Consider the following 25,511-nt stretch of genomic DNA (forward strand, 5'->3'; position numbering starts at 1 on the left):
TTGCTGGTATGGATTTTACATGGCAGTTGTACTGTGGTGGGCATCAGTGTCAAACCCTCAGATTGATGATGGGTTATGATGCACTTGACCTGCTAAAAGAGCTGTGCAGATGGCAGCATAGGGCTGGTTGACAGAGGGTGCCTGTCCAAATCTCACTGCTGTGTAAACAGAGAGTGTGTTTTTAGTCAGCGGTAGCAGGTGATGTTAGATGCTGAAGCTGATAGGCTGAAATCAAGAGACACCAAGGGGATGAAAATGCAGAAGAAACTCAGTTGTGTGTTGGAGCAGGCAGTGACAACACCTCCATCACTTGAGTACAATTATTCCTCAGGAGATCAAGGACCAGTTCTCATGCTTGGTGCAGAGATTCATCTGATTTCTTGGCTAAGTGTAGCCACCTTTACAACAGGGTGGATAATATTGACCTAAAAAAGATGTCAGAAGGGTTCATTACAGCAAAGCCCTTCATCCTGTTACGTATTATTAGTATAAATGCCCACACATGTAAACATATGTCCTATTAATAGGATTCTCTGTATTTAACAAATCAATTAGTTACTGATGAGAGGCCACAACTTCTTTTGCAATCAAGAAAAGTCCATTTTATGTTGGTGAGAATTTTTTCTCAAGGTTATAAAACTCTTTGCAAAAGTAATGTTACAGGCAACAACCTGTGGTGTTTCTTATGTGTTAAGCTCTACAACACTCTTAATACTATTAGAAGTTATGTCACAAATTATATTGCTTGATCAAGTGACTGGACTGGAAAGAAGGATCTTGCAGTGGAATATGGATTTTCTTGCTGATAGCGTAAGATTTTCATGTGTCCAGGTGCATTATAGGTAATCCACATGTTGCAAAAACCCACAGCATGCAACAGGAAAAGATTGGTAGTGAGGAATCAGAAGGAGGAAAGATACCAGGATGAAGGAGGAAGACTATGGATCTAATTTTACCCGAGTATATATAATGCACATTGCTAGTGGATCACAGGGATTTTTACAGGTAATCCTTGGAAGTATGGGGGTTAGAACCACTTTTAATATTATAGTAGTATTTCAGTAGCAATCACCAGCTCCGTTGTACTGAAAACTGCACAAGGGTTCTTGTGCCCCAAAAGCAACTGCGTTATGGATTATGCTGCATTTCTCTACTTATGAAAGTTGGAGTGAATGAACATATTTTTCTCTGGAAGCTGTCCTCACCCTAAAATCACAGTGATGAGGCAGATAAAGGGTGTGTGACGCTACAGGAAGACAGCAGACAAAAAGCCAACAACGAGATTGCCTTTGGGCTATTTCAAAGCCACCTCCATTGTGGTTCTCACAGATACAAGGAATCAATGCATGAGTTCAGGAAAGCATTACATTTGAAGCCCAGGCAGGCTGTACACAAATCTGTGTCTTTCTAGACAGCTATAGCAAACCTGTAATTTTTAAAATTATCCCTGTATACCTTTCTATAAAGTGTGGAATCCAAGCCTTCAGGATGCAATGCTGGTTTTATTCTGGAAATGAGGTATTTCTGATTTTTTTTTTTCCTCATTTGAACACTGTAGCTACAGCAACCACTTTCCAGGATCAACTCAGGTTTCCATTCTATTCTATTTAAATAGTTGCTTGGTTAATTAATACTTAAAGAGACATAGGACACTCGAGTCATTCTCACAAATATAGAATAATAGTCTGTCTCCAGAACAGACTATTTTCCTCATGAATAGACATAAGGGACAGTAGGTGCATGAAAAAGCAGAGGAGTATAACATGCATCTTCTGGCAGTGTATTAAATGGTGTGACAAATGGAAGTAAACTTTGCCTTTCTGATTAAGAAAGGTGCCTAGAAAGAGAAAGTCTAATCCTTCCTCTGGCTTTATATCTCTGGTGAGAGGAAAGGCACCTTCCAGCCACCCATTCCTAAAGTGCCACCCAACCTCAGGCTCTAACTTAGGTAACTTGGGGGGCAAGTTCCTAAACCCATAGCCAGGAAGAGAAATAGCCCTCTGGGAAGCCTGACCTGGTGTTCTGAGAACCATGTGAAGGATCTTCTCTCCATCCATCCACCCCATAAGGGTGACCAGCCTCCTCATTAGGTGCCCAAAGATAGGTGGTGCAAATATCCTCTGGGGCTCCAGCTCCAACCCAGAGCACCAGGAGCAGAGAGGGCTGCTGCTTCACTGCCAGTGCTGTTGACGAATCATGTGATGAATTGTGTTCCTAAAGAGGAAATAACAAGAACCAGCACAATTTTTTCTGCTTTTTCCATGAGAAATAAAAGTTAGCAGAGGTAGGATTTAATTCCAATTAAATTAGTAAAAATAAAGCTGTTGGGATTTTGAGCAGGGCCTGGCAAAACATCAGGAGGGACATGGATTTGTATCTCATGTATGCAGGATTTTACCCCTTCACTTGATTACAGGATGCAGAGAGGAACTGGGTTTTCAGCTATGGGGAACTGCTTTGAGACTTTGAAAATCCAAGTGAAATCCCCTCTTTTTCATCACAGTTACAAACCCCAAAAGGCACCAAATAAAAGCAAGTGCTTTCTTCTTGCAGACCTGCCACTCGGAGAACTAAGAAATGGCGTCAACAGCACACTTCTCGGAGGAGGAGATGGCAGAGCTACGAGAGGCTTTCGGCAAAGTCGGTAAGTACAGCAAACAGGAAAGACACTGCAGAAGTGTGAAGCTGTAGCAAGCTCTTTTCTCATGTGCCGACGAGCCGTGAGGAAATGGAGCTTACTCCAGCTCTGATCTGCTGTGTCACGGAAACCACAGAAAGTCCTTTTCCTGCCACTGCAGATGAAACCACATCAGCACACGGCAGAGCCATGGCCTCTTACTGGAGAGAAGGCAGGGCAATGAGCAGCAGGGTTTATGAAATAACTTCAAAAGCTGTACTTAGAAAACCATGTTGGAAATACTTTTAAATGTTTTCCTAAGAATATTGTTTATTCCCAACAAATTATTTGGAAGGCAAAAAGTTTCTATTTTTATGCAAATTGAGTACTCCCTCTGCGGAGGAAGAGTCTGGAGAGGACAAATGCGCAAATGGCTATAAAATTTGTAATCCCTTTAGTATGACCTTTCAAGCTCCATCTATTTTTAAAGTGTGTTTCTTTTCCAAGCCTTTAAAGGTCTCATCTGATTTGTCTCCTTTAAAGTCATGCAGACCCATCACTGTCTACCAAAATTCTAAGAAAAGGTCCTTGTGCTTCTCACAGCTCACTTAACTTTTATTAGCAGATCTGTCAGCCTCACTGGATTATGTGTTAATCAGTTGTCCTTGCTGCTTCAGGTGACGGTTGTTTGATTTCTGAGCACATGGTAGTCCAGGCTGGCAATCTTAAACATCTGGTCACTGTGTGTGGCCCGTACACCTGATGCACTGACAAGGCAAATGCTGGAAGGAAGCTCTCATTCCTCTCCCAGACGTTTCCCTTTCCAAGTCGATACCCTTTTGTTGTGTGACTTCAGAAATGGAAAGGATACTCTTTGCAATCTGTATTAATCTGTGCTAATGATGCTGAGAGCCAAGAGCCTTTTTGCAGCGTGCAACAAGTGACTTACATTGCAATCTACCACACAGGAAATCGGCACATGCTTCTTTGAAATCACCCTGGCTGCTGGGCTGGAGAAAAAGAGCCGTCAAAACAAGAAACACACAGATATATAAACCCCAAATATAAATATATAACCGTATATAACTACATAATTAACTATGTACATAACCACAGTGTTTCAACAGAAACTGTCTATGTGATAGATTCAGTATCCTTTTCTATCTGTGGAGATTTTCACAGAAGAAAGGACTTTTTAAACTGTATTGGTGATCTTTTCATAAAATCCCACCCTGGATCTTACAACAGGCTCAGGAGGACTATCTGTTCTAGCACTATCACAGCGAAATGCCCAAGTTTTAATTTTAACAATGACCATATGCAGTTCCAAGCCTCTAAACTCATGACTTCTGATGATAGTAGATGCAGAAAACAGGCCAAAATCACCAGTTATATCTATGAATATACGCACATGTAAGGTGTAACATTGTATTGCATCAACTCCATTTTCTTTAGCTGTTCTGTAGTCAGGATACTTCCTCTATAAATCACGTTTGTCTATATGTAAACCGTGGAAAGTCAATTATATCCATCTAAACCTAGCTTTGTTAAGTTATTACTATATATCTAAAACGTATAAATTCATCACTGTGAGCTTTTGTTTGTTAAATGGTGACTGTATTTTTTTCTTGTGTGTGAATGACACCAGAGTGGTTGAAAATACTGGATTTCAGAATAAGAAATCTTTATATATAATGCACCCTTCACAGGTGAAATAAAACCAACAGCCTTTGTGGGTGTAAAATTTCATTGGGCTGACATAGAATATAAAAGTTTGCTTTAATCTTTGCAGATATCAGTGGGAACGGCTTCATCCACGCCAATGATTTAACAGACGTGTTGAAGGCAGCCAATCTCCCTCTCCCAGGATACAAAGCCAGAGAACTCATTCAGAATTTGACAACCACGGGGGATGGCAGGATCAGTTTTGATGAATTTATTTCAGTAAGTAAGACGTTATTTATTTCAGTAAATAAGATGCCAGGCAGGACACGCAAGGTGGTCCCCAGGGCACAGCAAAGGCACAAGCACAGGTTCTCAAGGGCACCTAGTTAATCGAAGGAGTCCCCTTGCTGGAAAAGATGAGAGCAGGAGGTGGCTGAACTAGAAATCCTGCAATCAGCTCGGACAAGTTACATGAATGCAGCTGTGTATTGAAGAGGGTTAATATCTTTCAGTTTGATTGATGCAGTGGGATAAATTATTTCAGTTATAAGTTGCAAAAGGATTATGTTCTGGCTAGATGATTACAAAAAATTTCAGCAGATTGAAACTGAAAACTTTATGCGGTATTTTTTCTATTAAAAAAGATTCTTCTTTTTCTGGTCTGAACTGGAACAAAAGCAAATGCTAAAGTAGTGGAATTTCCCTTGGGATGGAGAAAGAGTTTTTTACTTGTCCTTTCTTCAAACCAAAACTGTCCCCCTGCACATTTAGCTCTGTGGTTTTACACCATATACATTTCTGTTACTTAGCTCATCTTTGTTCACTGCTTTGAAAACATAAAAGCTGTGTACGATCCTGTTCTACCACAGCAGAGACACAGATTTTGCACAGAAACCCACTGAATAATACACAAGCTGTGCTTCCCTATGTACGAAGCAGAGAGGACGTGTCTCCTAGCCCAACAGCTTACTGTTTTAGCTTGGCTTAATCCTCTGAGATTTAAAAATTGTATCTCGTGCTTGAAAGATTTTCCAAAACCTGAAGAGTGACGATGTTGCGAAGTCGTTCCGAAAACAAATCAACAAAAAGGAGGGGATCTGTGCTATTGGTGGGACGTCTGAGCAGTCCAGTGCTGGCACACAACATTCTTACTCAGGTAGGTACAACTGTCCTACACAGATACGAACTAGGAACAAGTGTGCCCTTGGAGATCATCTGCACCTCATTTTGTGCAAACCCAGGTGCTCTGGCCTCAGTGAGTTTTGGTGGCTGTCCAGGCGAGGTTGGTGCAAGGCAAAGACTTGTGAAGGTGACAAAGCACTGGAGCAAGGTCTTTGTCAAAAATAGCGTGAGGCAGTTTACTGGGCTGGACAGAGCTGTGGCTACAGGAGGAAGCTCCAGCCAGTTTAGCTTCCCTCACCTTAAATGCATCGTGACTCTGCTGGAGAACAGCCTCCCAGCATGGCTGCACCAGCACAAAGAATGGCCTGTTGCTGTCCCTGCTCCTCAGTGAGGCAAGGCACAGGTTCCCCGCTGTTCCTAATCCATTTCCTTCATTTTATGAGTCATCTTGTAGTGTCTCTGTATATTGACCTGTAACCAAATGGTTCCTGACCTTTTACTAAAGAGGGTACGACCCCATCAGGGCGCTTCTCCCAGACTGCTTCTCCAAGGTGAAAGTTTTTAGCAGCCGTGGTTGCTTCTGCTGCCTCCTGGGCACAGCCCATTCTGAAGCAGCTCTGCAGGGAGGAGGTCCCACCCTTGGCTATCTTTTTCAGGGGCAAGGGTGGGGAACTGACTTTCTCTGGGGAAGGGAGAGTGGAGGATGCTTCCAAGGTCTCCATCCACCTCAGCACAGAGGACACCTTCTCCAAGCTACTGGGGATGGTGTGAGCTGCTACAGCAGCCACGTTACAGCCCTGTTAGACTGAAGGGAACATTCGCCCATTACCCTCTGAATGGTCCTTGTCAGAGTCCAATCCTGGACAGGCTCTTCTCCATATGTGGAATATCTAGGGCATAATGTACAATACAGAATTCACTTACTTGAACTGATTTGAAGTTACGTGGAATTTCAGTTTAGCAGAGTGATACAACATTCAAGTTATGGTGCAAGTACTAATGACGCTTAGCAGAGGATAGCAACTGCAGCACACAGTTGAATCGTGAACTTCATTAGCAGTCTCTATAATATGCCTGCCCTCATGATATTGGGCAACCCCAGTCAATGGGAAGGAGTATGGAAGGAGTATTAACCAGCTCAAGCCCATTGCTATCTTCAGCTCATTTGTCTGTCTCCTCAGAGGCTTCTTCCCTTGAAGGGGCGTGTTGATCACTCACACTGATGGGAACATCTTCTCCCCTAGAAGTTCTGCCTTTGTAAGTAAAATGATGGTAGAGGTATTGCACAGCAAAGTAATGGATTTGATGTTGTGTCCACAGAGGAAGAAAAGTATGCCTTTGTCAACTGGATTAATAAAGCCCTTGAGAAGGACCCTGACTGTAAGCACGTGGTCCCAATGAATCCAGAAACAGATGACCTCTTCCAGGCTGTCGGTGATGGCATAGTGCTTTGGTAAATAATATCTTTCTCACATATGGGAACTATGAGTCTGCAGAAACTCACATCTCTGTTTAAATGGAAGCTGCTGACTTCACATTAAGCTCACGAATCTTTGCAGATTCAGGGCCTTAATAATGCTAGGTTTTTTGCTTCTTTTATCTTTAAAAATATAAACCTTCTTTCATGTTAAATGAGTTTTGCCTTGCCTCTAGACCCTTGCAATAAGATGAAGTCAGTGAAATTTGGGTAGTTACTTGGGTTTATTTGTGTCCAAGGACTTCTGGGGGTTCACATGAAGCAGCATGAGATAGTGAGTGCTTTCACAGAAATTTTCTGCACTATAAACTTCTTGCACAACTTCACCTTGTGGCATTCTTGGCCCCAAATCTATAGTACAATCTGCATGTGACCCTAAAGAATTGCTTGAGTATTGCATCTGTGGCTGTACGTGTACATGTAAAAACAGAGGACTACGATCTATGTTTGTGCAATAACTCTACAGCAATTTGATTTGTTCTACAGTGTACTGACAAAAGCTATATCTGTATTCTGTGCGCACAAAGCTAGTAGTGTATTTAGTTGCTTCTTCTTTTATTTCCAGTAAGATGATCAACTTTTCAGTGCCAGATACCATTGATGAGAGAACAATCAACAAAAAGAAACTCACGCCCTTCACAATACAGGTACTACAATACAACAAGATTCTCTGCTTTTCCCCTTAGGATGATTTGATATAATCACTTAGAGCAAAGGCTGGAGATACCATGGTCCTGCCCAACACAATCAGGCAAAGTTGTTTGTGGCAAAGTGAGATGCTTGGGTCCATCTCATAAAAACATAGAGTTAATTTCTCTTTCTTTCCAAACATATAAGCAACCTGACTAAACAAACTGTGTTTGTATTTGCACTTAAACCAATGTATAACATTTACCAGTTTGAAGCTTTAGACACCTTTGTGGTAGATGACATACGAATGCAAGACCAATTCCAGTTGGAGTAGCTCTCAGAAGGCTGAGAACACTACATCCAAGGTCACACAGGCACGGCCATGGACTTGAATTCACAACTGCTGTGTTGCAGTCTAATGTCCTCACCAAAATATTAACTGTGATCCAGGAACTATGATAGTGTGCAACATGCCTGAGATGAGACCATAGCCTTTGCATGCCTTTTACAATCCGTGCTATTTCACCTTGAATACTGAATCCTTTCTTTATTTCTATTACCTGCACATGCATATGATTTAAAAATTGGGGGAAAAAAATCTAATTTTCACCTATTTAAAGTTTATTGTGTTTCTCACACAGCAGCATGTAGAGAGATATTTTTGTATGACCAGCATCTATGTATCTGGGTACAAAATATCTAAAAATAGATATATGGAATAGATATGAACCTAACCCAGTGTAGCTCTCAGCTACTCTGATTTGATGGAACATTAGCCAGGCTCAAGTAAGCTCAGAAGCCATTAAATTGGATTTTTATGCCGTATACCACTTTTTTCAGTTCTAATCATTTTGGTCAGCAGCACAGCTTAGTGATGCAGCTGAGATCAATCCCTGTCACACATAGACATGATTTGATCAATATAGCTTCCACTTTAACTTAACCCTTTTACAACTGTCTGGTGGAGAAAAGGTAATTAATTTGAAATGCTCCAATTTTTCTAGCTTATGAGAATTTACACTGTCTCTCTATCTGCATTTTGTATAGAATCAAATCTCTCTGTCATGCCAGCAGTGATGAAATTCATGTGAAAAATTGCAAATCTTTGTGATAAATTGTATTTTCCAGGCTTCTTTGCCTGCTTTACTGGCTCTCTGTTTACCAAGGCACCTTTTTGAATAGTGTAGACCTGTGGGTAAGATTTTCTTGTACCCTTTGTCTTAAATGGGAAGGAAGTGGCAGAGGAACATGACATTCCTGAGACATCACTTTCTTTCTGTCCCTCATTGTGAATCACAGAATCCTTCTGCTATCACTGAACACTCCCAAACCAGGACTCCATACTCCAAAGCTCAAAAAGAAAATATTCAGGCTTGACCAGTTCTGACCTTGGCTGAACTGCAAGGATAAAAACTCAACAGGTTTATTCATACTGATTCCTATAACCACGTGCTTTTTGTATACATTGCCAGCTAGCAATTTATTTGTATCTTAGGTGTTACAGCTTTTGCATAGTGCTTAGGGAGAGCCGAGCTGGGAATATCTGCTGATTGATTGTCTTGTAGCTCCCTCGTTCCTCCATGTGTGCAAGACTGAGCAGAGGAGAGCTTGCCCCATGCTGAAGCTAAGTCTGCACTTGAACATATGCTTGTGCATTAGCTATAGGGAGAGCCTGGCTTTGATAACAAGGATTGAGCCAGGACATCACCATGAATGCAGACATACGCTCTGAGCTCCAATGCCTTGCGATATGGTGTTTTTCACCTTTGCCAGAGAGGTCATTTCCATCTTCGTGCTGGGACCCAGAACTTAACTGTAATCCCAGAAGAGTCTGCGTTCCCCTGGTCCCTGTGGTCAGACATGTATCCGCAGCTGCATCAAAAGCAGTGTGACTAGCAGGTTGAGGGAGGTGATTCTGCCTCTCTACTCCATTCTGGTGAGACCCCACCTAGAGCACTATGTCTAGCTCTGGAGTCCTCAGCACAAGAAAGACATGGACCTGTTGGAGAAAGTCCAGAGGAGGCCAAAAAAAATGATCAGAGGGATGGAACACCTCTCCTATGAGGAAAAGCTGAGAGTTGGGGTTCAGTCTGGAGAAGAGAAGGCTCCGGGGAGATCTTATAGTGGCTTTTCAGTATTTAAAGGGGGCCTGCAGGAAAGGTGGGGAAAAACATTTTAGCAGGGCCTCTTGTAATAGGACAAGGAGTAATAGTTTTAAACTAAAAGAAGGTAGATTTAGACTAGATATAAGGAAGATATTTTTTACAGTGAAGGTGAGGAAACACTGGCACAGGCTACCCAGAGAGGTGGTAGGAGCCCCATCCCTGGAAACATTCAAGGTCAGGTTGGGTGGGGCTCTGAGCAACCTGATCTAGCTAAAGATGTCCCTGCTCACTGCAGGGGTGTTGGACTAGATGACCTTCAAAGGTCCTTTCCAACCCAATCTTCTATGATTCTATGTTCATGAATGCATTCACAGTGAAGCTGCTCACAGATTTCAGTAGTTTTGACTGTGCTCCCTTCCTGTATTCTCATCTCTCCAGTTATTGCATCATTTGGAAGTTCTCTTCTTTCCCTAGGAAAATCTGAACCTGGCCCTGAACTCTGCTTCAGCCATTGGGTGCCATGTTGTTAACATTGGAGCTGAAGACTTAAAAGAAGGGAAACCTTACCTGGTTTTGGGTCTTTTATGGCAAGTCATCAAAATTGGACTCTTTGCTGACATAGAGATCAGCAGGAACGAAGGTATGTATGGCTCTTCATTTCAGTGCTCTACTGTTATCACTGAACAGTCTTTAGGATAAAGCTCTTTTAAACAAAATCCTAATTCAATTTTTTCTTCAAGCATTTGTTGCCTGTCCTCCTGACTAATTTACCTTGCTCTTCACAAGTTCCAGCACTCCGAAATCTAAGTGCAGAGCCAATTTCATGCTCATTGGGTCAGGAATGATGGTCTACACTCAGGTAGATTGGCGTTTGGCACTAAATCTGGGATAAGGAAATGCTGCACTCATTCAGGAAGCTTTGCACTTTTCTTGTTCTTGATTGCCAAACATCTCCTCTTTCTTTGTGAAATCAGTATTATAGAATCACAGAATAATTTAGGCTGGAAGGAACATCTGGAAGTCTACCCTGGAGGTCCTCTCATTCAGCCATCCCACTGCCCAGTTACAGCAGTACCAGTCTCAAGGTTAAATGATGTTGCTCAGGGCCTTTTCCAGTGCTCTCTGGGCACCCTGTTCCAGAGCCCAGCCACTCTTCGTGCGAATTTTTTTTCTTACATCTAATTGGAATTGCCCTTCCTGCACCTTGTGACTAACTTCTCATACTTTCGCTGTGCATACTGGGAAGATAGAGCTCTGGCCCCTCTATAATTGTTGAAGACAATACTTGTTCCCCTCTCAGACCTCTTTCCAGGCTAAACAAACATAGCTTTCTCATCCTTTTCTCATATATCATGTATTCTGGCCCAGCCACCTCGGTCTCCCTCCATTAAACTCATTGCAGTTCATCAAAGTCTCTACCAGGGAGCCTCAAATTGGACACAGCACTCCAGACGTGTCTCGCCAATGCCAAAATTCTCTGTGAAAGAGCTTCAGCATGAGGCTGTGAGTGTGTACATGCAGTCCGCATGGCACCTCATCTTGCTGCATTGTTCCCTGTGCCTCTGGGTAGCCCGCTCAACTAAGAGCGACACTTCTTTCCTCCAGTTACCATGCAGCTGTTACCTTCATTGCTTCACCCTTTGCACATTTCTGTCCTTTTCATAGCCAGAGCCATTAGTTTCCAGAGTTCACAGTTCCCATTCCTTTGTAGGCAGCCTTACCCTGCTTAATAGCTATATTTCCCTTTCTAGTATTTTCTTCTTCAGTTCTCATCTCAGACTTCAGTTTGTCAGGGTAGACAAACCAAGATAATTTTGATTTATTTTCAGGTTCTCTCTTTCCCTGATAGCTCTTCTCTGCAGCTGTTCCAGGTGAAATTCCCCTTTCTTGAATATGGGACACTGTTTTTCCAATGAGTTCTCATGAGCACATGGTATCAAGGCAGTAATATATCCAAAGCTCTATGGGAGATACCTGGGATGCACTAAGATCATGTTTGGTTTTCCCCGGTCATATCATATGGTGGCTCAAAGTAGCTCAGAGGACATATAATACACTCAAATTGTTCTCATTGTCTGTTTGTATAAGCTTTTAGCTACTAGCAGTTATTCATATTAATTCCCTAGTGAATGTCTTCAAACATGTCACTATTAAATTACATTCCATTTTTATTACTGTCATCTAGTTCTTTCTGTTTGATTTCCTGATCTTCCTCTGTATTGACTACGCCACCTAGTGAATATCATCATCAAATTTTTAGCACATTGCTAGCACTTGTGCCAAGATAATTGATGCAGGAAAAAATGAAAACATTAATCCAAAAATCAATCCATGATCAGCTCTACAAGAATTCTTCTTCCAGCCTACATCTCTCACTGTTAACATTGTTCTCTTCACAAAATCCACTGTCTACTTTCAAATGCTTCTATTATCCCCTTCTGTTTCAGTTTAACCCCATAGCACCCTATATCAAATTATCTATGGAACTAGAGATATTGTAGGTCTCCACTGTTTCCTTTATGTAGCAAATCCATATTTCTTTCAAATGACAAAAGACATCAGAAGGAGATCAGAGTAGTGTGACACACTCTCCCATTTTATCATATTAACAATTAGTGTCCATGTTAGTTATTCTTTTCAAAGCCTGTTCTAAAGCCTTTCATGCTCCAGAGATCAGCTGAATATCCTGCAGTTGCAAGGATCAATCCTTCCCTCCTGCCTTTTTCTCCTTTTATGAACATAACTACTATGTTAATTTTTCTATACAAATAGGGTATTTTGACCAATTAACAGACAAGTTAACCCTACTGGCTCACGAGCCTACGAAGTCATGTGCAAGTTCTTCAGAATGCCTGTGTAGATCCAGATTCAGTGTAGAGGTCACTGAGATTTCTTTCAATCCAAGCTGCAGAAAGTCTATTCATTTTTCAATTCCCATCTTGCCCCTGTGCTCAACATCACTACGTCCCGCTCTGGAGCCCTCAGCACAAGAAAGACATGGACCTGTTGGAGTGGGTCCAGAGGAGGCCATAAAAATGATCAGAGGGCTGGAACACCTTCCCTGTGAGGACAGGCTGAGAGAGTTGGGGTTGTCAAGCCTGGAGAAGAGAAGGCTCTGGGGAGACCTTATTGCAGCCTTTCAGTACTTAAAGGGGGCCTACAGGAAAGATAGGGGCAATCTTTTTGGCAGGGTCTGCTGTGATAGGACAAGGGCTAATGTTTTTAAGCTAAAAGAGGGTAGATTTAGACTAGATAGAAGGAAGAAATTTTTTATGATGAGGGAGGTAAAACACTCTCAGGGTTGCCTAGAGAGGTGGTAGATGCCTCATCCCTGGCAACACTGAAGGTCAGGTTGGACGGGGCTCTGAGCAAGCCAATCTAGTGCAGGATGTCCCTGCTCACTGCAGGGGGGGTTGGAGTAGGTGACCTCTAAAGGTCTCTTCCAACCTAAACTATTCTACGATTCTGTGACCAACTTTTCATTAAGATCTGAGGCATGGAAATTGGGTAGTTCTTGGACCACATTGAAATTGTCTTGCATTTCTATACATCCATTACTAGATCCACAGCTAACAGCCTTGTCTTCATTTTATTGATGAGACCCCTTTTCTGTTTATGTCCTCTGTCATGCTAACCCAGCTTGAATTTTGGCAACACTTTTGTCACTCACTTTTAGAAACTAGGGTAGCAAAATGTGTAAAAGAGGAAATAGTTACACATTCTCCTCTACAATTATTCCCAACGTCATTATTTTTTTCTTTTTTCTCTTTTAGCCTTGATCGCTCTTCTGAGAGAAGGCGAGAGCCTGGAGGATCTGATGAAGTTGTCTCCAGAGGAACTGCTGCTGAGGTGGGCAAACTATCACCTGGAGAATGCAGGATGCAATAAAGTCAACAACTTCAGTTCAGACATCAAGGTATGAGAAACACGATCAACAACAGCAAAACAGCAGCTCCACACCCAAATCCCTGTCCTCCAAACAAGGATTGTGCACAAAAACAATCCAAGCAGCTGAGACTGCTCTGCTGAACACACAGAGCTGGGTACATAAAATCATTTTAGCGGTGTTTACTTTCCCGCTCAGTAGTATTCCTCCTCCTCCTGACCTCCCAATCACCAGTGCCAGCCCCAGCACACCAAATGCCTGGGAAAGGAATAGCTTCTGGCTCTGGACAGGGAATATGGACTCTATCGATGCATTTTCAGTTCACTGCGTCTGTTGCTTCTCCTACTTCCTAAATGTCCTTAAATGCCTCTTGATCTAGCTTTGGTTTGGAAAAGGCTGGACCTTACCCAGACATGTAACTAGGTGTAGGGGAAGACGATGGGGCTCTTTTGATTCCCCCGCTTGATCTTTCCTTCACTGCAGCACCTGGATTACGCACTCTTCTGCCCCAACCTTTGCTATAACCCTGCATGCACTTACCTGCATGTTTTAATTCAGTGGGACTATTCAAAATAATATAGCTAGATGGGGAGGCACTTGCAAGGATGGGTCTCTAGTCCATGCAGACTATTTCATGTACATGGGACTTCACGGGTTTATGGGTGCAGATTTCAGCAAAGCTTTCTCTGTAGGGCCTTCATTCTTCCTAGACAGATGTATTTGAATGTCAGTGCACACTGATGAGTTTCAGACACTAAAGCTACGGTGTGAGGCCCAGCCAGCATCCCAGAGCTGTAGGGGGTATATCAGGGAGGATGTCTGAGCTGGCTTCCAGGAAAGCCAGGGGCTGGCCAGCACACTGACCTCACCAGCCACAATCCGATCTGCCCGCTCCCAGCATAGCATGGGAAAAGACCCGCTCCAAAGATGCCTGCTTGGAGGCTTCACTAGGGATTGAAGCATGAGAAGTCATTTACCACGACTTGAAATACAGAAAAAACCACCAGGGAAGGCAAAAGGAGAGTCTGAGAATCACATTCGACAAGACAATTTTTATTGTAATAGATATTTGGTTCACTGGGTGGAGGTGACTGAAGAATATCCATGAAAAGCGAAAGGAATGGAGTCTTTCCCACATTTCTGTAGGCTACCTGAGAGGACTGTAATGAAACTGATTAAATCCTACTTACATCTGAAAGATAAATCACACTTAGCATATTTACAGTTGGAAAATAAGGCACATGTTTACCTCTCAGAGGCCAAGATTACTTTACAGCCATTCTCTAATTGTGTCTCCTTACCTCACTTCTGTTATAAACAACCACTTTCTAGATATGGTGCGTAATAATGTAGATGTATAAGACTTAAAATAGTTCAGGTAATCTGCTTTATATTTTGAAGAGTATAAGTTGTGTTAGTTAGTCAAGTCCCTAGACATGTAGCTTTATTTTCAGTTCTTTATTTCTGAAGTGAGATTAATATTTTCCACACATGGAAGCAACATTACATTTCACAAAAGATTAAAGACACAACATGTTAAATCCTTGTCTTGTTCCTGCCCTTTTGCCTGAAAAATGCTGATACTGTTGTCGGTTTTAACTTTTGTCCTTGAAAACTATGCTTTCTCTTCCTTAACTGTTCCAGCGTTGCTTTGAAATCCGCTTTAAACATCTGCTTTCTCCTTCTGCATTTTCTTTTATTAAATGCTCAGCAGCCTGACTTCTACAGCATTATAAAGGTATGCATTTTCTTATCTCTAATTTAACGTTCAGATTAAGTCAATTTTAATATCTCTTTGTTGTTGCTGTCCTTTATGTAAACGCAACGCACAGCATTTTGTCTTGTGCATTGAGCATTCTGCAGCCTATATATATTGTCTTAGGGAAGAAACAGATCTGGCAAATACAGCATAAAGTAGGAATTGCTAAGTGCTTCCAGCTTAATTAACTTAATTACGTAGCCCAATGATTGACATAAGAAAAACAAAGCATGCAGGCACATTGTTCATGGGAGCACTGGCATGCAAAACCTGAGCTTTAGATGTAATTTTTCCTCCCTTTAATTCCTCTGTCTGTCACAGGACTCAAGAGCTTATTACCATTTGCTGAACCAAGTTGCTCCCAAGGGAGACGAAGAAGGCATTCCAGCTATTACTATTGACATGTCAGGATTAAGGGTAAGATGAGATAAGTTTAGAGTAAATGCCGATATTTTCTGTCTGTTACTTGCATTGCTGGCCAACACAGAGTTGCACCGGGATGCCAGGACAAGCAAACTCTTTTTACCATTGCAACATGATCTTGTATTTCAGAAATCAATGCTTTCAAAGAATTAAATTACGTGTTTTGCATTTCTTTACATATTATCGCTGAAACTTAAACAACCATTGAACCACACTGATAAACTGCTAACATATGACAAGTATATTCAAATATATTTATTTGGGAATTTCATCAAACCATCTGCTTTCATATGGAAAACAACTGTAAAAGCAATATGGTGAGGTGGCTGGATTGAAGGTAAAGCCCATTTGAAAACACAGACTTGCTGTTAGTAAAAGTGGGAAAGGAAAAATAGCTATAAATCTGACAAGAACCTGCTTTAACAGCCTCACACCTAGCTCCACATGTGGAGACCCTGAGCGGGTCTTGCATGCAGTGCCAGGCAGCGGGGTGAGGCTGATGGCCCCATTTTCTGCTGGTGCAGGAGAAGGACGACGTCCAGCGAGCAGAGTGCATGCTGCAGCAGGCAGAGCGGCTGGGCTGCCGGCAGTTCGTCACGGCCACTGACGTCGTCCGGGGGAACCCAAAGCTAAACTTGGCCTTCATCGCCAACTTGTTCAACAAATACCCTGCCCTGCATAAGCCAGAGAACCAGGACATTGACTGGAGCTCTATCGAAGGTAAGGAAAATGCAAATAAAGGATGTTTCTAGCCACCTGTGCCACAGAATCCTCAGCTCTGAGTTGATGATACATTAACCTAACCTTATGTCCTTCAGACATACTTCATTGCACCATTAGCACAGGCAGCCTTGAGAAAGGGAGCTTGCTCTTTACTGCATGTAGCTTCTGGTATTTTGGGGGTCTGTTTTGAGGACAGCACATGTTAAAAGACAAAAATGTTTGTGGGATGTCTGAACCAGTGTGGACTATTGAGAGTGTTTGTTAGTTGAAATTGGAGTTCATCTGTCATTTCTTTAATTGAGAATATAATTTAAAAATCAGATCTTGCATAAACCTGCTGCCTGCTTACTCTGGGTTGGAGTCAGGACCACCATTGTATCTATCATTTGACGAGCTTCAGGTCCTTCTTTCTCAGCCTCAGAGTGCAACTGTTCATGCTAGGGCACAGGCTGTTCTTGAATTCTTGAAGGCAGCCCAATCTGCTCCCCGTGATGGATGATAGTAGGCGACTCTCCTCTGAGAGGTACAGAGGCACCCATTTGCCAGCCTGATGCACTCTCTGGAGTGGGTCTAAATCTGGGTAGACATGTCAAGGGCAACAAGAACAGCTTCTATAGGTATGTTGGTGATAAAAGGAAGACTAGGGAAAATGTGGGCCCTCTCCAGAAGGAAATGGAAGAGTTACCCAGGACATGGAGAAGGCCGAGGTACTCAACAACTTCTCTGCCTCAGTCTTCACCAGCAAGTGCTCCAGCCACACGGCCCAAGTTGCAGAAGGCAAAGGCAGGGACTGGCAGAATGAAGAACCACCCACTGTAGGAAAGGATCAGGCTTGAGACCATCTAAGGAATCTGAAGTTGCACAAGTCCATGGGACCTGATGAGATGCATCTGCAGGTCCTGAGGGAACCGGCAGATGAAGTGGCTAAGTCACTATCCATCGTATTTGAGAAGTCGTGGCAGTCTGGTGAAGTTCCCACTGGCTGGAAAAGGGGAAACATAACATCCATTTTTAACAAGAGGAAAAAGGAAGACCTGGGGAATTACGGGCCAGTCAGTCTCACCTCTGAGGACAGCAAGATAATGGAGCAGATCCTCCTGGAAACTATGATAGGGAACATGGAAACTAAGGAGGTGATTGGTGAGAGCCAACATAGCTTCACTAAGGGCAAATCATGCCTGACAAATTTGGTGGCCTTCTATAATGGGGTTACAGGGTTGGTGGATAAGGGAAGAGCAACTGGTATCATCTACCAGGACTTGTACAAAGCATTTGCCACTTTCCTGCACAACGTCCTTGTCTGTAAATTGGAGAGACATGGATTTGATGGATGGAACACTCAGTGAATAAGGAATTGGCTGGATGATCACACTCAAAAAGTCATGGACAACTGTTCGATATCTAAGTGTAGACCAGTGACAAGTGGAGTAGCTCAGGGGTCAAAATTGGGACCAGTGCTGTTTAACATCTTTGTTGGCAGCATGGACAGTGGCATTGAGTGCACCATCAGCAAGTTTGCCGACGACACCAAGCTGTGTGGTGCGGTCAACACACTGGAGGGAAGGGATGCCATCCAGAGGGACCTTGACAGGCTGGAGAGGTGGGCCTGTGCAAACCTCATGGAGTTCAACAAGGCCAAGTGCAAAGTCCTGCACCTGGGTTGGGGCAATTCCAAGCACAATACAAGTAGTTTGAAAGCAGCCCTGCTGAGAAGGACTTGGGGGTGTTGCTTGATGAGAAGCTCTACATGACCCAGCAACGTGTGCTTGCAGCCCAGAAAGCCAACCATATCCTGGGCTGCATCAAAAGAAGCATGGCCAGCAGGTTGCGTGAGGTGATTCTGCCCCTCTACTCTGCTCCAGTGAGACCTCACCTGGAGTACTGTGTCCAGATCTGGAGACCTCAGCACAAGACATGGACCTGTTGGAGTGAGTCCAGAGGAGGCCAGAAGATGAGCAGGGGGCTGGAGCACCTCCCTTATGAGGACAGGCTGAGAGAGTAGGGGTTGTTCAGCCTGGAGAAAAGAAGGATCTGGGGAGACCTTACAGCAGCCTTCCAGTACCTAAAGTGGATCTACAAGAAAGCTGGAGAGCGGCTTTTTACAAAGGCATGTAGTGATAGGACAATGGCTTTAAAATGAAAGAGGGTAGATTTAGATTAGATATTGGGAAGAAGTTCTTCACCCTGAGGATGGTGAGGCACTGGCACAGGTTGCCCAGAGAAGCTGTGGCTGCCCCCTCCCTGGCAGTGTTCCAGGCCAAGTTGGATGGGGTTTTGAGCAACGTGGTCTGGTGGAAGGTGTCCCTGCCCATGGCAGGGTGATAGGAACAAGATGATCTTTAATGTCTCTTCCAACCCAAACCATTCTATAACTCTATGATTGCAAGGTCAATCTGTCTAAATACTATAAAATATAGGGCACAAAGAAATATTAAATACTGCACTGTTTTGTCTTATTTCACGTGCCAACTTATTTCATAGTGTCTCCTTCTGTTCATGGTTCAGTGCACTGTAAACTCTGAGTTACGGTTTCATCACAAAACACTTATTTTACTGCAGTGTTGTGTTTTTCAGGCCTGTTGATTGATGTGTCTGTTGTTTTAGGTGAGACAAGGGAAGAGAGGACGTTCAGGAACTGGATGAACTCCCTGGGTGTTAATCCACGTGTAAATCACTTATATAGGTAAGAGGAGGTATTACACTTCCTTCAGATCATAAATACAGCCAGCAAATTTTTACAAAAGCATAAAAACCTTTAGATCCTATAACAATATGCACTGCTTATATTTTTTTTAGGAAACTAAATTTACCTCTACTAATAGTTTAGTTGTGTTCCTTTCCTCTGTTCTTTGGACAATGATATATCTTTTTTATTGTTTTCAGTGACCTGTCAGATGCCTTGGTTATCTTCCAGCTCTATGAAAAGATCAAAGTGCCAGTAGACTGGAACAGAGTGAACAAGCCACCGTACCCTAAACTGGGTGGCAACATGAAGAAGGTACAGAAAGCTGGAATAGCTCCAGTAGTGATGCCTTATCCTCAAAGAACATCTGTATCATTTCAAACAGCAATGTGGGCACTTGTGTTGCTCTCAAGTCCCAAGTACAGCACATTAAATGACTTTTTGTGTAGTCTGTGAATGTTTTTTCATCCCGAAAAAGAAACATACATTTGACTCACTGTCTCTGTTGACAGGTGAACAGTATTTGTAAAGTGAAAAGACTTGACACTTTTTGTGTCAATATTTAAAAAACTGTATTTGTAGACCACTTTTCCTACTGTCTTAGTCACCAATTGTAATGCATCTTCACTGTGAATCATATGGCACCAGATTAATTGCAGCTGTCTGGATCACTGCCCTCCACATGAAATGAAGACAGTGATGATAAGCATTCTTGACCAGATGCCTCAAGAACTGATCACAGAATTGCTGTTAAATACAAAGCTTTCTCCCAGCTATCTGGATGAGCAATTCCATCCAGTTAGGCCAGAGTGATTAACTGACCTAAAATATTGACTGGGATACTAACCCTTTGTCTCAATGCAATGCCATGATTCTGGAGGCACCCATGAGTCATAGATTCATATTTTCCAGGGTAATCTGTTTTTCAGGCCCTGATGATGAAGTACAGCATTTCCTTCTATGTCAGCTGTTTATCATGGTATTTTTGGGATGGAACTGGCTGCTGGTATTCAAACAGCTGTATTATTGCAGAGCCCCAAAGCTCCTGTTTGCCCAGGATTGGGGCTAAGCAATCCAAAGAATTTAAAGTAACAGTGTCTTGTCTTCTTTTTTTTTTTCCTATATGTTTGAACTGCACTAATTGACTCTGTCATTAACAGCTTGAAAATTGCAACTACGCAGTGGAACTGGGAAAGAATCAAGCCAAATTTTCCCTTGTTGGCATCGCTGGGCAAGATCTGAATGAAGGAAACCGTACGCTCACGCTGGCCTTAGTGTGGCAGTTGATGAGAAGGTATGGCAGTCAGACACAAACTTCACAGTGTTTTGGTATACTCAGTTTGCATTTTAATAGTTGCCTGATGATATCACTGAGAAGGGTCTACAGGCGACAGCTTTCTCACTCCCCTGTTTACACTTACATGCAAAGACAGAGTAACCTTTGGCTCAGTCCCAGTTAGGGATGCAATCGGGAAGTATATTATCTTGTGGGCATAGCCGTTACAGTCAGCTCATGCAGAAGATTATCATTGTCACTATCTGTATAGCATGAGTAAATGTTCATTGCATGGAAGAGAGAAGAAGTTGAAAGGTCTCTGTATCAGAGAATGGGAGGAATGTACTGGAAGCAAGGAATTGATGCTGAAGTTTTGTAATCTGTTACCTGAAGCGGATGCAACTCAGTAGCTCTCCCCACTTTAATGTAATTCTGTGTATGTGTGTTTGTGTGTGTGTGCAAGAGGTCCATAACTGGGTGTAAAAAGACCCAGTGGTTAGGAACTGAATACAGAATAAATTCGGTCTATAAAGCAAGGTATAGGTTTATCAGGAAGGTTAGTAGTCTAGGGATGTGGTGATCACTTGCCATCAGTTTGGGGTGTCTTTCCAAGGTGTATGATGACATATAAGCAAAATATTCCAGGCTTGCATTTATGCAGAAGGTCAATCTTAGATGAGCATAACAATTCCTTTCCAACCTTAAAGTCCGTGATTATTTTTTAAGCACTATGAGAATGAGTCCTTTACACAGAGATCCACTAAGAGGGACCTTCCAGGAATTTTTAATATCAAAAATTTTTTATACTCCCCAAGCAGTGATTAGAGAATTTTGGATGAATTAGACACATTAGATTAATTATCATGTTATAATATAATTCATATACCCTGTAAGTGTGTGGGAAGCAGGGGGGATATCAGGTCTAAGAGGACTGTTGGGGTGATCCCAGTCAAGCTGCGCACGTACAGGATGGTTCTGAGGTTACAGCTGACTTTGAGCAAATGCAGGTATCCTGGCTTCCCTCTTAAGGTACACCCTGAATATCCTTGAAGACATTGGTGGTGGAGAAAAGGTCAATGATGAAATCATTCTCAGCTGGGTCAATGAAACACTGACTGCAGCCAGGAAGGATTCAACTATCTCCAGTTTCAAGGTACAGTTTTTTGTTAGAAGGTTCTGATTAATAATCTCTTATGCAGTGTGTTTGAGTGTATATGTTTGCTGTATATAGACTTATATATGCATAGGCATGCACACACTACATTATGATATAATTAACTACACAGTTCGATTCTTTTTCATTCCCTTTCAAAGACATGTTCAGACAGACAGATTTTATTCAATGGGTTTTATTACAAAAAGGTAACAGAAACATGATATGAACATAACAAGAAACACCTTGAATGCCAGTTTGACACTGGAAATCAAAGTATGGAGCCAGGAATGATTACTGGAATTAAGCAAGAACTTCTGTGCTGCTGATTATTAAACAGTGGCAATTACCAATGACAGTATTAAAAAGAACAATAGCAATACGTTTATAATCTGGTAGTACCATTCAGGGGTACCTTGCCCCATTTTGCAAGGTACCATATAAACACAGAGATGGACCAATTCCAAAGAGCTTCCAATTTTGCTAATGCATCTGTGACACTTCCCAAGCTGGGGAACAGTCAGTGGATGTAAATCAGCAGTTTGCACCAGGTGAGGACAGATCCATCAGATCCAGTCACATAGCTGGTCCCTCTCACACTTCCCATCAGTAGACTTGTATCAGTGTCATCTCCCCACAGGAAGCAAATTCACTAGCCCAGCACCCCATCTTTCACTTTAATGATGTCTCATCCATTGGGGAGAAAACAATCCTTGAAAGGGTTCTTAGTCTGCCTTAGATGAAAAATGAGGCTAAGCAGCCATTTCTGAAGATCTAAATGTTATTTGACTGAGCTGTCCATTGCTCTTGAGCCTAGCCTCTGGCTTTGTGGGAGAACTATCATCCTGTTCTCACATCTAATTGTATTTTTCATCTATGCAGGATAGCAAAATCAGCACCAGCATGCCAGTCCTGGATCTCATTGACGCCATTCAACCAGGATCAATCAAATATGACCTCTTGAAAACAGAGGACCTGAATGATGAGGAGAAACTAAATAATGCTAAGTACGTTTGTGGCAAGTGACACTTAACAGAAGTTACCTGCTCAGGCTTGCCTGACACTGTCTTTCAAAACTGCTCTGCTATCATTCTCATCTGGCACAACCTCAACCAAGAAATACTTCCAGAGTTAGAAGCATGAAGGCTGGAGTTAGGCAGTAAAAAAGACTATCAATGGAAATGAAGTGTGTAATGTAATAGTTCCTGCTTTATAATTCCCTTGAAGGAATCAAAATCACTTGGCTCCCAAGCTCCTATTTTCTCTTACTAAATTTAAAATTCTTTCAGAGATCAGGGAACAATGCCAACAATAGTGAGCCATGGAAACCAGTGATTAGAGGTCATGATACCTCTTTAGTTACATACAGGTGGAACAAGGGCATATTTAAGAGAGAAGGGGGAGGACAGGATTCATGCCTGAAAAACGGGTTTTATGGATGAGAATATTGATTTTTTTTTTTTTCCTGAGTGCAAACCATTTCCTAGCAGAGAGCCAGTCCTGGGGGCACCTTCCTTTCCTTTCAGAGTTACACAGATCACATCCTGGTCTGATCATCAGTTTAGCTTCTCCTTTGCTCTGTGGCAACTACAAAAGAGAAAAGGATGACTGTAAATCAGTCAGAGCTGCCTTCATTTTTACAAAGACATTTCCCACTGTTCTTTTTCCTTTCCATTTCCTACCATCCATTCTCTTTCTTTCCCTGCAATCCTACATTTCCCTCCATATTTAATGTCTTCACCCCTCTGCTGATGCTTTCCTAATTCCCCACCCTTTCTTCAGCCCCGCCCCCCCCCCCCCCCCCCCCCCCGCCCCCAACATGTTTCTCTGCATTTTAGGGAAAATTTCACAAACTGAATGCACTCTGCAATGGGAAGAGTTTCTAGGGTATTTTTCATTAAAAAAGAGCTAAGAGACATACCCACTGGAGAACAGTCAGTAGCTGTGCAACAGTGCACTCTGGGCAGGGAGATGGGAAAGTCAGCTTGCCAGTTCTGAGTATGATTCAAGCAGAAAAGAAGTCCCTGAATGCTGATTTCCAACAACACTGATCTCCACCAACATCAGCCTTCTGCTTTCCATCGTCATGAATTTCTGTAAAGACCAAGCCACAGAGATTGAGGGCAAGCAAGACCAGAATGGCTGGTTTTGAGGATAATCTTTCAGGGGATGGGAGACTAAATGTTTCATACCAGAATTTGACCTGCCATCTCCCATGCTGCAGGTAATCAGTGCTCTAACCATCAGGTAATACACTGCCTTTTACTAGAAATGTAGTTCTCTATGAACCTGTTTCATAGGTTTCTACAGAAAAGCTTAATTTTGATGAATCAGTAAGAAAGTTCGCAACCCACTCTGGTATTGATCATGCAAAAAAATTCTTAACAGAGGGAAAATTAAAGATCATGCACTAATTTACTTCTTTCTTTGTTCTTTTTTTTTTTTTTTCTTTCACCCCTGCAATGCAGATATGCCATCTCTATGGCAAGAAAAATTGGAGCAAGAGTCTATGCCCTTCCAGAAGACCTGGTTGAAGTAAAACCCAAAATGGTCATGACGGTGTTTGCTTGCCTTATGGGAAAAGGCATGAAAAGAGTTTAAAGCACAAAAGACTTGTATTGATGCCTGGTATTCACCCTTTCGATTCCCTCAAACTGGATGCTCTTCTCCGTATCAAGGAAATATGCAGGGTGCTCATGCTTTTAAGGCACGAATGTTACACACGGTTCCAGATCATACAAAAGTTGCGTACCCACGTGTATCCAGGAAATGTATTATTTTGAACAGTAATATGTGCTTGATTTCTTTGCCTTATTTTCCACTTCGCTAGATATAAGCATTTCATACTCCTGAATGAGTTTTCAATAGCGAGGCCTATACATATACTTTTATTAATGGATACCAGGGGTTTCTGTCAGAGGTCACCTGGAGATCTTTGTCTTGGGAGGTACAGACAGCTTTTAGGATTATGAAATGTTATATACTGCTTCTGCCTGAAAATGTCTTCATGCTTTTGGTAGCATTTCTGCCATACTTCCCTTCAGTTTGCACCTGGGATAACAAAAAGGGTTTCCCCAACCAATGCAAGTACTAGTGACTATGTTTTTAGAACAGTAAGACCCTCTTAGGAAATTCTTGTATAAAGAGAGAACTGTTTGGGGTCTTGCTGGTATGTGAACTGAGCAGTACTCTTCCCTGCAAGTTATGCCTCTGCTATCAGTGGCATTACAGAGTAGATTACTACTCACTGAAAAAACATACCATAACCTGGTCCTCCAAGAACACCCAAATTCTGGAAGCTTTGCAAGAAATGCTCACCAAAGGATAATTAATTTTTATGTCATAATGCATATAAAACATAAGCAGATTGCAAAGCATGATAGAAATGAAAATCATGTTGAAGAAACTAAGGGGATATACTCAGTTAGTAGCAATATGATACGAAGCGAACCAAAGGGATGCGGAATGACATATTTATGTACTGAATAAAAATTAAACTCTGTTAACTTCACAGGCTTGCACTCAAAGGGCTGTGGCCCTGATTCAGGAGGGCATTTAAATATGTGCTTGTATATGAAACACATACTAAAATGCTTCCCTGAACCCAAGCTAGGATCCTCAACGGAGCTAAATCAGCACAGCTTTGCAGCTAACAAGGCGCTGTCAATTTGCCTCAGTCGAGGACCTAGCCTCGTGTATGGATAGTCAGTAGGATATATTTGCACTGAATCTCTTCCTTGGCATGAGTCATTTACTGTTCTGGCCTTTACATGGATTTTACTGTGGTGAAATGCATAAGGAGGGAATTTTGCCTTAATGCAATCCCGCTGACACAGTCTCAGCTCCCTCCCTCTCCCCCTCCCCCTTCCTCCAGCCCCTTCAGAATTGCCTTAATAAAGAACCCATATTCAAAGATGTGAGAAGTCTCTCCAAATATAATGTTCTATAAAGCCAAATGTGTAGTCTTTGATTTTAGTAATGCATGTGCTAAT

The 25,511-nt window shown here is 42.3% G+C and overlaps 1 protein-coding gene across 1 annotated transcript; it reads left to right on the forward strand.

Moving 5' to 3' along the window:
* The first annotated feature begins 2,562 nt into the window (after positions 1-2,562).
* LCP1 (lymphocyte cytosolic protein 1) lies at positions 2,563-25,475 on the forward strand. The gene is made up of 16 exons (XM_086481955.1): positions 2,563-2,644; positions 4,410-4,561; positions 5,309-5,438; positions 6,725-6,857; positions 7,447-7,528; positions 10,091-10,256; positions 13,390-13,532; positions 15,214-15,240; positions 15,583-15,678; positions 16,209-16,404; positions 19,012-19,090; positions 19,291-19,405; positions 20,251-20,384; positions 21,396-21,519; positions 22,402-22,526; positions 23,988-25,475. Exons 1-16 carry the CDS (start codon positions 2,578-2,580, stop codon positions 24,118-24,120), a joined length of 1,902 nt encoding a protein of 633 aa, XP_086338081.1. The 5' UTR covers positions 2,563-2,577; the 3' UTR covers positions 24,121-25,475.
* Positions 25,476-25,511: the final 36 nt, after the last annotated feature.

This window comes from Leptosomus discolor, chromosome 1, assembly GCF_034619465.1.
Source record: "Leptosomus discolor isolate bLepDis1 chromosome 1, bLepDis1.hap2, whole genome shotgun sequence".
Taxonomy (NCBI): Eukaryota; Metazoa; Chordata; class Aves; order Leptosomiformes; family Leptosomidae; genus Leptosomus; species Leptosomus discolor.

Coding starts and splice junctions, on each gene's coding strand:
- LCP1 (XM_086481955.1), top strand. CDS start 2,578: ATGGCGTCAACAGCACACTTCTCGGAGGAGGAGATGGCAGAGCTACGA. Junction 20,385..21,395: donor GTGTGGCAGTTGATGAGAAG/GTATGGCAGTCA, acceptor TTCCCTCTTAAG/GTACACCCTGAATATCCTTG. Junction 21,520..22,401: donor CAACTATCTCCAGTTTCAAG/GTACAGTTTTTT, acceptor TCATCTATGCAG/GATAGCAAAATCAGCACCAG.